General features: G+C 50.4%; 2 protein-coding genes across 2 annotated transcripts; one reads left to right on the forward strand and one right to left on the reverse strand.

Annotated features, from left to right (window-relative positions):
• Window positions 1-124: 124 nt before the first annotated feature.
• On the forward strand, window positions 125-8,708 carry kdm7aa (lysine (K)-specific demethylase 7Aa). Its single transcript, XM_049760796.2, has 18 exons — window positions 125-732; window positions 3,343-3,428; window positions 3,513-3,630; window positions 3,701-3,861; window positions 4,503-4,644; window positions 4,725-4,911; window positions 4,985-5,147; window positions 5,221-5,308; window positions 5,373-5,479; window positions 5,553-5,644; window positions 5,729-5,815; window positions 5,900-6,163; window positions 6,228-6,352; window positions 6,425-6,552; window positions 6,635-6,729; window positions 6,818-6,930; window positions 7,001-7,335; window positions 7,407-8,708. The coding sequence occupies exons 1-18, from the start codon at window positions 635-637 to the stop codon at window positions 7,493-7,495; spliced, it is 2,478 nt and encodes an 825-aa protein (XP_049616753.1). The 5' UTR covers window positions 125-634; the 3' UTR covers window positions 7,496-8,708.
• Window positions 8,709-8,763: 55 nt separating this feature from the next.
• On the reverse strand, window positions 8,764-10,148 carry ndufb2 (NADH:ubiquinone oxidoreductase subunit B2). Its single transcript, XM_049760839.2, has 4 exons — window positions 9,321-10,148; window positions 9,062-9,206; window positions 8,904-8,979; window positions 8,764-8,832 (listed from the first exon to the last, which is right to left on the reverse strand). The coding sequence occupies exons 1-3, from the start codon at window positions 9,404-9,406 to the stop codon at window positions 8,905-8,907; spliced, it is 306 nt and encodes a 101-aa protein (XP_049616796.1). The 5' UTR covers window positions 9,407-10,148; the 3' UTR covers window positions 8,764-8,832; window position 8,904.
• Between the last annotated feature and the right edge of the window lie 87 nt (window positions 10,149-10,235).

The following is a 10,235-nucleotide window of genomic DNA, read 5'->3' on the forward strand; positions in this document are numbered from 1 at the left end:
GATTGCCTTGTTTCATGTCTATTTTTTCAAAGACAAAAAAAAGTACATTTTAATTTTGCATTAAATTACACTTTGTACAAACGCTCAACATTTTTACTACCACATATTTTTTATGTATCACTATATTTAAAAGAAATTTTGTTAAATCAATGATAAAGCGTTTTGTCAATAAATTTTGTTTATCCATCATTATGTAGTGACATTAGCCGAGTTGACTGTTTTTGGCTCGCGTCGTGACGTCACCGTTGGACGTGTAGCGTTTACGTACCTTGGCCACGAGACGGCGCTACTCCTACGCCGGAATCACATCAGTCAGTGACGATATAGTGAACGAAATATAATGCGCAAAGCGAGCTGGGAAGACACGTGTTGTCCTTCCGTTTAGTATTTACGTTTCCATGATTATTTTTCTACGTCAATCCCTTTTATGTTGTGAAGTAACCTTTAATACACGTTTGTGATCATACCGCCATCACGTCGTCTTTGAGTTCAAAGTATCTCTTTATGTCGTCACGGCAGGGCTTTCCTCCGGCTTCGCTTCGGCTTCGCCCGGGTGCACTTCGGCAATTTCCGGCCACTGGACTTGACTCTCCGCCCCGCAATCATTCCTGCGTTGTTTGGGGACAGTAGCAAGATGGCGGCGACCCCGCTGTACTGTGTCTGCCGGCAGCCTTACGACGTGAGCCGGTTTATGATCGAGTGCGACATCTGCAAGGACTGGTTCCACGGCAGGTACGTCGGCCAATGTGTTCTCCCGCGGCCGAGCTCCGTTTGAGGGGACAAACACGCCGGGTTTGTCCGGAAAAGGCGACGGTTCTGCGTGCGGCGGACCGGTGGCTAAGTTAGCTTAGCTTTCGGGGGCTTTAAATCGTCTATTGACGCGAGTTGACTGAAGAAAGTGGACTGGATTTTTCCTTGAAACCGCGGTGGATGTTGTCGGATTGGGGCACAACTCGAACGACATCGCGTGCTGTTTGTAATCTCGTCCTTGCATAAGCTTTAAGACAAAAGACGTCTTCGAGACAAGTAGTTTGATTCTCCAATTTGGGTCGTCGCGCTGTTTGTTGTCAGTCACGCTCGGCGTCATCTACAAAGGCGTTTAAAAGCAATGGCTTCGTGTTCTCCCTTTTCTGTTTATTTGATGTCCACGGGGCACAGTCTGAGTCGGGTTATTCGAGGTAATGTCGGCGCACTTTAAAAGCTATTTACATTGGCACGCTCCTCGAGCAACTTCCTCCATTGTTAAACGTGGCTCGCTCGCTCGCACTCTTGTTTTGGAAGCACATTTTGACACCTTTTGGGAACAAAGGGGCTCGTTTGACTTGCAAGGCGACGTTAGAGAACAACGACCGACCTTGTTTTTATGGTGGCGCTTTTGATTGACAGCTTGAGAAATTTAAATCCCCCTTATTAAGGGCACATGGCCGAGGGGGCCCCTAGCGGCCAATATTGGAACTGAACAGCCTCGTCAACATCAGTTGTCACATTTGTGTAAATCTTGGTCATTTTTGGGCCCCGCTATGTTTTTAATGAATAAAATATCCCCTTTCTGTAAAATATAAACATTAAACCGCTGCATGAGTGTGAAATATTAGTCTCCATCTTCCTCTTTATGATATTTAGCATTCGCCAGCATTTTTAGTCATCCTTTTGTCGGGCAACTTCTGCTTCCACGCGTATTAGTCACGAGTGCCTGCGATGTTATCAGTTATGAGTCATTGTTGCACAACTTTTATTGTGCGTACTATCAAGTTCAGTGGATCAAGCCTGTAAAGTTTTGTCTCAGGTGTCGAGGTCACCTAATCTGGTCGTGCGGCAAAAAAAATGGACTCACACGCCACTGTCATGATCTGCTATGGTGCCCATTGGCTCAGTGTGTACATGGAGGGGGACGGCATCGCCACGGCAACACTTTTGGAAAACAACAAAGCGTTTTCTTTGAAATGACGGAAGTGATTGCGTAATGGCATGAAGAGAGCTGCCAAGAGAAATTGAAGCTGCACAAACAGCGAGCGAGTGTGGGCCAAAAAGGAGAAATGTCTTTTGGTTCAGACCGTGACAGAAGAACCAAAATTTGTCTTGCGCTTAAGCTGTTCCGCAAGTAGTGTCAACTAATTTAGGGGGGGGCGGCGTGACGATGAAACGGGACGGAGGTGTGTGTGGTGATTGATGGCCGTGACATGGAGGCAAGTTCACCGAGCGATCCGTCAATGTCGCGGCCAGCGTGTGCGGCCGCACTAAAGGAAGATGGATGGTCTGCGCGGGGAAGCTTTTTAGTGTTTACACTAAGTGGACGGATGTTGAGCCATCATCCATTCCAATGCCGGCCAGGTAGCTGCTGTGTTTACACTCATTAGCAGGGGAGGCGGACGGCGTGAAGCGGCGCCCGGAGGTCACACGAAGCCGGCCGAGGCTCCCCCTCATGTGGGCGCCGTGCTTATTTAGAGCTTAAAATAATGGCCGTGCCCGCCTCCGGCCTTTTGTCACACGCCGAGGACAATGAAGCCTTCTCACCGCGCCGGCTAATGAACGGGAAAGGGGGCCCCCGATGACAGGAAGTGGATGCAGTCCGAGCTAAGCGCTCGTCTCCGCTCGGAAGGAAGAAGCCTTCTGCTGACTAAGGCGCGGCAATCGCAAATATGTCCGTTGTCCATGAAGACAGATTCACAGTTTTGCCACCAATCCCCAGGCTTATAGGAAAGTAGTAATTGGTCTCAACAAAGTGCGTGTCCTATTGGATGACGTCGGCGTGGCGAGCGATGCAACGTGTTGTCGTGGTTGCCTCATCTGGTGGGAGGCAGGAAATACTTGCGCCCCCTCACTTCCCCAGCCCAATTTCCCCTCCCGGCGTGGGTGATGCTTTCCCATCGTGGTGGAAAAGTCAGTCGAGGTCGCTCGCTGGCAAACACTGAGGGGTGGGGGGAGGCCGTGTGAGTCATGCTTTCCTCGCAGCGAGCACATGGTGGGATCATGAGCCCCGTACAACAGCCAAGCGCCGCTAACGTCATCCCGCCAAGTCCCGTGCTGCACATCTGGCCTCAAAACACAGCCGTCCTCAGCGCGAGTCATTTCGGGACAGGTCCTCACGCCGCCTGCCGTCCCCCTCCGCTTCCCGCCACCGGAGGCGCTCTTGATCTTGTATTGCGTCGATGAAAACGCCTGCGGGCTGAGCTGTTAAGTGAGGGAAAGAAAGAGGCAAGCGGGAGCAAGCAGCTATTTGCAACTGGCAGCCCGAAGTCATTTGAGGTCAAACGGGGACATCTTGTCGCAAAAAAAGAATAAAAAGTTTGCTGCTTCCTATTGATGAGCGAGCTGCCCGTTGTGCATTTGTTTTGTTTGCAGCTGCGTGCACGTGGAGGAGCACCATGCTGCTGATATTGATGTTTACCACTGTCCCAACTGTGACGTCCTGCACGGACCCTCCCTGAGTGAGTCTCGCCGCTTCTCGCCATCGTCGTCGTTGAAGGACATTGGCGTGAATGTGTCTTTTTGTGGTTGGGGGGGTCCCCCAGTGAAAAGACGGAACAACTGGCACCGCCACGATTACACGGAGCCCAACGACGGAGGCAAGCCGGTGCAAGCCGGCACGCCCGTCTTCGTCAAGGAGCTGCAGAGCAGGACCTTCCCCAGGTAGGCGGCCCGCAAAACAGCCAATCGGAGCCATGCCGTTCGCCGAGAATAACCTTTGCTGTCGCCGCAGCTGTGAGGAGGTGGTGATGCGCATGCGCGGCCAGCAGGTGACGACCAAGTACCTGGAGCGCTCGGGCTTCCGCCACCCCATCGCCGTCACTGAGATGGAGGGCCTGGGCCTCAAGCTGCCGCCGCCCACCTTTGGCGTGCGAGACGTGGAGCAGTACGTGGGTAAGGCTTCACGTCTCCCCTTTTAGTCTCACTCGTCTTTGTATTAGGTGTAATTCTACCACCGAGCACTAGATGGTGGCGCATTTATTGACAAATGCAAAACAGGAAGTATGTCCGTTAGTTTTTGTTGAATTGTCATCCGCTGAAATCCTACCCAAAGTGACGGCTGGAGGGTTTGTTTATAATGTCCATAAGTTTATTCGTTTAGATGGATTTGTTTCATGCAAATAAGAGGGACGGACACTCTTTTTCCAAATGTATATTTTCTGTGATGTGGCGTTGGTCTTTGAAGAGGTTTTTAGTGAGGCGCCTGTCTGGACGGACTTTTTTCAGGCACTTTTTAGCATTCCAGCTGTCGTCTGTCATCAGATGCAGGCCAGCTGGACTGCACGTGTGTGTGTGTGTGTGTGTGTACTTGCTGAGAGTGGCAGGGTAATAAAAGGTGTGTGCTCACTCACAGGGAAAGTTGAACAAGCAGCTGCACAACCAGACGTGTCAGCTCGCTGTGATTTGTTGCGTCACAGATGTTTATCTGCTTTTTTGGCTTGCGTTTATTTAGCCTTGAGGGCGTCCAAGATGGCCGCCGTCATCACATGCCAGGCAAATCAATGTGTCAGTTGCGCATCTCGTGTCGATCGCAGGCGGCGACAAAGTGATCGACGTGATCGACGTGGCGCGGCAGGCCGACACCAAGATGAAGCTCAGCCAGTTCATCAAGTATTTCACCAGCTCGCAGCGGCCCAAAGTGCTCAACCTCATCAGCCTGGAGTTCTCCGACACCAAGTGAGCGCCGAGTCCCCAAAGCGGCAGTGGCGTCCATTCCTCATTGCAATTCCAATGGTGTTTTTTTTGTCTCTTTGGAGGATGTCCAAGCTGGTGGAGGTGCCCGACGTCGCTCAGAAGATGTCCTGGGTGGAGAACTACTGGCCAGAAGACTCCTTCTTCCCCAAGCCCTTTGTGCAGAAGTACTGCCTGATGGGCGTCAAGGACAGCTACACGGACTTTCACATCGACTTTGGCGGCACCTCCGTGTGGTACCACGTCCTCTGGGTATGTGGGACACAAGTCTCCAGACACCATACCGACCAGAGACGTAAACCTTGCTGTGTTCGATCTCCTTCAGGGCGAGAAGATCTTCTACCTGATCAGGCCCACGCCCGGCAACCTGGCGCTGTACGAGGCCTGGAGCTCCTCGCCCAATCAGAGCGAGGTCTTCTTCGGGGACAAAGTGGACAAGTGCTACAAGTGCGTGGTGTCGCAGGGAACCACGCTCCTCATCCCCACAGGTACAAATTGTACTCACCCGTGGGATTTGTTTGTTTGGAGAGTTGTTGAGTAATGCTGTGGCGCCCCCTGCAGGCTGGATCCACGCTGTCCTGACGTCTCAGGATTGCATGGCGTTTGGCGGCAACTTCCTGCACAACCTCAACATTGGCATGCAGCTCAGGTGCGAACACATTGAAATCCGGCTGGAAAAGCGCTTTTCGTTCCTGATGCCTTTTATCGGCCAGGTGTTACGAAATGGAGCGTCGTCTGAAAACGCCGGACCTCTTCAAGTTTCCCTACTTTGAGGCCATCTGTTGGTATGTGGCCAAGAATCTTCTGGAAACGCTCAAAGGTGAATTTGGATGTTTGTAAAATGATATTTGAGCCATGAAAAGCCCTTGAACACACATTTTTTTCTTTGTCAGAGCTCCGAGAAGACACGTGTCCACCTCCGACGTACCTAACGGAGGGCGTGAAGGCTTTAATCTGTGCACTCAAGACCTGGTTGAAGAGAGAGGTGAGTTCTCGACACACCGCCTTCCTCCGTAGCCTGTCTTTTTTTTTTTTTCCTCATCATTTGCTGCCTTGACCTCATCGCCAGGTGACTCAGCCCAACAGCGAGGTCCCAGACAACATCAAGCCGCATCATCTCATCAAGGAGCTCACCAAGGAAATCCGACACCTGGAGGTTGACAATCGAACAATAGGCATTCTTTCCCCTCTGCCGAGAGGGACTTGAGGTTAACCGAGAAGGTGACGTCTGGCTCCTCAGGAGGATCCGAGCAACGGGAGCGGCGCCGGCGTGGGCGTCAAGCCGCTCAAATCTCAGGGAAGCGTTTGCGGAGGATCCAACGGCTGCCCGTCCACTCGCACCACCCTGGAGCGTTTGTGCCAAGCGCGGCAAGCTAGACGTGCCGCCCGCCGCCTGCGGGAGCAGCAGCAGCGGCAGGCGACCCGGACGTCTTCCAACCTGGACATCCTGGAGAGACACACCAGGGAGGTGCTGAGGAGGCTGGAGGTGGGCCCCCTGGAGCATGTGAGTTTTTGCTTCTCCCATGATGTCTTTGGGCAGGCCTGACCTGTCATGTGCTGTCGGGCAGGATCCGGCGTTCTGCGCCAAAGTTCGCGGGAAGCTCAACAAGGCCTCGACGGCTTCGGCCGCCGCCGCCGAGTCCCTGGAGGAGAACCACCTCAGACTCATGCTGGTCAACGGCAGGATCATTCGGTCAGAAGACTTTGACATTCAAATCGGGTCGAAGTGAGGTTGATTCCGATTCACCTAGAATTACAATTTCAGGGATATGAGGCAGCCAATGGCGTGCCCGATCAAAATGGAGTCCGCCGACACTGCCGTCAACAAGAGCACAGACGTCAAGTCAGACCGGATGAATCGAGGGCCGCATGCCGACGCTCACAAAATCATTGGTGCTGAATCACCATTTTGTGTTTGTCTATGATGTCACGTTTGTGTTTTGACACTTTGTTGTTGTTGTTTTGGGTGCCGCAGCAAGTGTGGAGAGAGTGAAGACCGAACTCAGGGAAGAAGCATCGGGACACTCGTCATCGTCAGACGACGATTCGGACAGCGATACCCCCACGCAGGTACCGTGGTCCACCATTTAGTTTCATACATTGTCTGGAAAAAGCCACAACAGCGGAAGGCTCATTTCAATGTCTTCTGCGTCCAAAGCGCAAAGTGTCTCCGCTCTCGTCCTCTTCCGACGAGGATTCTGAGGAAGAGGAGCAAAGGCAGAAAGGACACACCATCGAGCTGGACCCGTCTCACCAGAAGCCACTCAAACGGTAAGAAGCCCGCACGGACGGGAAAGGATGACCGTATTTGGGTGTCAATGTTTTTGGGTGACCCCCGCAGAGAACGTCCTACCTCACCCAGCACGGAAGAAGCCATTCAGGGGATGTTGTCCATGGCCGGCCTCCTGTGCCCCGCCATGCCGGAGAAGGCGGCGTCGCCTCGAGAGCCCTGGTGGTCTTCCGACCCTGCGGAGCAGCGGGGCCCGGCGCCCCACCAGCAGGGGGACGCCAGTCCCATGGACAGCCAAGGCAACAGCAGCGAGGCCTGGGACAATCAGGGCCTGACCAGCCCGGAGCACGACTACCAGTACTGTGACCCCGACATGTCGCCGCCCCTGCACCCCTCCAAGAGACACGCCCCCAACCCCCCGCCCATCAGCAATCAAGCCACAAAAGGTTTGACTCTCGATTTATATTCATGCCTTTTATTTAACCTATAACCTTTAATTTTTTTTTTTTTTGCTCAGGCAAGCGTCCCAAAAAAGGCATGGCCACCGCCAAGCAGAGACTGGGCAAGATTTTGAAAATTAACAGACACAGTCGTGTTTTTGTCTGAGGAAAAGGAAAGAAAACAAGACGCTTTTTATTTTTATTAATATTCGGACACTCTTGTGCTTTTTGGAAATGAGACGGCGTGAAGAGGATGGACAAAAGGGGTCATGCACCACTTCACACTACAAGCACACTAACGATGAAACAAAATGGAGGAAGGGAGCGAGTGCGGGCATTAAAATGGAGAACGACAATGAGGTTTACCAAACAACTTTTGATGCATAGTCTTGCTTTTTTTGGGGAGCGGCAGATTTCAAAAATGGTGCTCATGCTTTCTAAGACTCACCAGCAATAAAGACTTAAAGGGTGGCAGCTTTTTTTTCCCACCTTTTTCCAATTTTCTTTGCTTTTTCTACAAGTTTATTGCTGCCCCCTGTTGGTTTGAATAGGAATCTTTACCCCCAAACTCATGGATATTCTGCTTAATTTATTTCTCCTTTTATCTGAGATTTTCTTTTGTTATTTTGGTGTATTTATTAACGAAGAGATAGTTTTATTATATTTTGGACGTCCTTTGTTTGTTTTTCTGTAAATGTGGTGTGTTTGCATTGGTGTGCTTGTCATCTTGCGTAGCAACTGATTTACTAATTGTTAATTCTTCTCTCCGTAGCTGGTGTTTTTATTTTGTCCTTGGTGGTTTCCTTGGCTGTGTGCGACTAGAACGGGTCCCCCCCCCCCCTTTTTTTTACTTTTAATCCTCAATCCACTCGTGCCACTTAGTATTCTGAGCCACTGTGGTGCCGGGAGGTTGCGAGGAGCTGAAAATAGTGCAGAATTTTGCAGTTGTTGACTCTCAGGGAATGATGCCATGAACAGAACCTTTGATAAAAGCACCAGCCACGTCACAGATGCAGATGTTTTCACCTTCTCCTGTTTTTTTTTAGCTTCCTGCTCGTTGCCCGCTTTCAAAAAACACTGCTCAGTGTTATGGAGTCATCCGAAAAAGATGCCAAGTAGCTTTAAGCTCTGCTCAGGTTGACGTGCACACGACTCACGAGTGACTGTCATCACTCGTATTTGCAGTTGCTCACGTAGCCTCCGCTGCCACTTTCCTTCCCATCCCCATGCTGTCTCCCCCCCCCCCCCCCCCCCTCTTTTGCATTTGTGTTCAAGTGTGTTGGTCTCCCCAATTGCTTACATTCTGAACAACATGATACAAACACTGGCAAGCTCAGACACTGTTGATGCATTTTTGTTTCTGCGTTTCAAAAAAGTGTGTAAATAAAATGAGGAAAGTGAAAAGGCTCATAATTGATGACGCATGACAAAATATTAACTTAGAAGATTTATTGTATGTACAATGACAAGTATCAGGGAATCCTTGAGGTCACACTGGATGATCTACAAAGAAGCAAAACAAGGTAAAAGCAATGAACAATGTTAATACAAATTGTGATTGAGTGCTAAATCACCTTATTCCTCGTCGTCAGCTGGAATTCCAAGCTCCTCATCGGTCCATTGGGAAGCATCAGGCCAAGGGAAATGACCCTAAAGCAGGCAGTTGTGCACATGACCATACTTAGCACAGTCCCAAGGGGGAAGGTGGTGAGTCTAATGGATTCTCTCTTACCAGGACTGCATCGGGATCGTGCCAACAGTGCCAGAGGATCCAGAACCACATGGCACCGCTGAGCAGCTCCGATTCGAATATCTGCTTTTTGGTGAGTTGAGGAAATTGCCTATACTGCGGTTCTATGTGCGGTCCACCGCTCGCCCTACAATGTCAACACACACGGGTAAGTACACGATATTTAACGTGATATCGCGCGATTTGTCTGCCTTAAGCTACTCATTAGCATGCTAACATTAGAGTGTAGCGACGAACTTACTTTCTTGTCATTATCCTTTGAGGGGCGCGTCTAATGAGCCGAGTACCACCCCGGAGGACCCCCAACATCTTCCCAAAGGAAGACATGGCGGCAATGAAAAGCTTTTAAGCGATATAAAATGAATAATAGAGCAGGATTTCGTCTAGGTGTCACCTTCCTGAGACAACAAAAGGGTACTCCAACGTCAACGCCGTTGATTGGACAATACGAGATCGCGTATACTGCAAGCGCTGATTGGCTGAATGAGAAAAGCGTTTATTAACCCTCTGCGCCCTCTAGCGAACGTAATGCAAAACATCCCACAAGACAACCATGTTTTTGTCCACTAGATGGGATCACAGGGCAAATGTTTATTACGTGCTGGGGACTTTCTACGTTTGTCCTGTTCATATTAACTTGAAATGCATGAGTAACTGCAGTTCTTTGTCCGTTTGAGGTCATCCAAAGCTTTCCTTGCTTTGATGTTTTGTGTATTTAGACCAAAATTCCCAATTTCAACTGTGCTCTTCGACTGAAGAGTAAACGGCAAAGTGGGGCTTCAAAATCTCCTAATTAGCGTGGAAAAGTAATGCAATAGTTATCACGAATGTTTGTCTTTGCACAAACACTAAACAGGAAATAAGAGCCAGAAGCAGGTCGTCAGTGCGCATGCCCGCGCCTCCGCCCAGCCGTGCATGAGCTCCGCACTCAAACTTGATGTGGGCGCCATCTTGTTTCTCGTCGACAGCGGGACTCGAGTTAAAAGAATAAGCGAAATATCCTCAGCAGACGCTCGATACGGCTAATCCGAGTCCTGCTACAATCGAATATAACGTAGTGCCGTCGACTGATTTCCCCCAAAGCAAGAAATGAAAGAGTTTCTTGTAGATGTCCGTCGCTGCGACATTGGAAGCTAATGGCGCCGGGATGGCTCTC

The sequence above is a fragment of the Syngnathus scovelli genome, chromosome 22, assembly GCF_024217435.2.
Source record: "Syngnathus scovelli strain Florida chromosome 22, RoL_Ssco_1.2, whole genome shotgun sequence".
Classification (NCBI taxonomy): domain Eukaryota; kingdom Metazoa; phylum Chordata; class Actinopteri; order Syngnathiformes; family Syngnathidae; genus Syngnathus; species Syngnathus scovelli.

Coding starts and splice junctions, on each gene's coding strand:
- ndufb2 (XM_049760839.2), bottom strand. CDS start 9,406: ATGTCTTCCTTTGGGAAGATGTTGGGGGTCCTCCGGGGTGGTACTCGG. Junction 9,207..9,320: donor CAAAGGATAATGACAAGAAA/GTAAGTTCGTCG, acceptor TTGACATTGTAG/GGCGAGCGGTGGACCGCACA. Junction 8,980..9,061: donor ACGATCCCGATGCAGTCCTG/GTAAGAGAGAAT, acceptor TGCCTGCTTTAG/GGTCATTTCCCTTGGCCTGA.
- kdm7aa (XM_049760796.2), top strand. CDS start 635: ATGGCGGCGACCCCGCTGTACTGTGTCTGCCGGCAGCCTTACGACGTG. Junction 5,480..5,552: donor TCTTCTGGAAACGCTCAAAG/GTGAATTTGGAT, acceptor TTTCTTTGTCAG/AGCTCCGAGAAGACACGTGT. Junction 6,164..6,227: donor AGGTGGGCCCCCTGGAGCAT/GTGAGTTTTTGC, acceptor GCTGTCGGGCAG/GATCCGGCGTTCTGCGCCAA.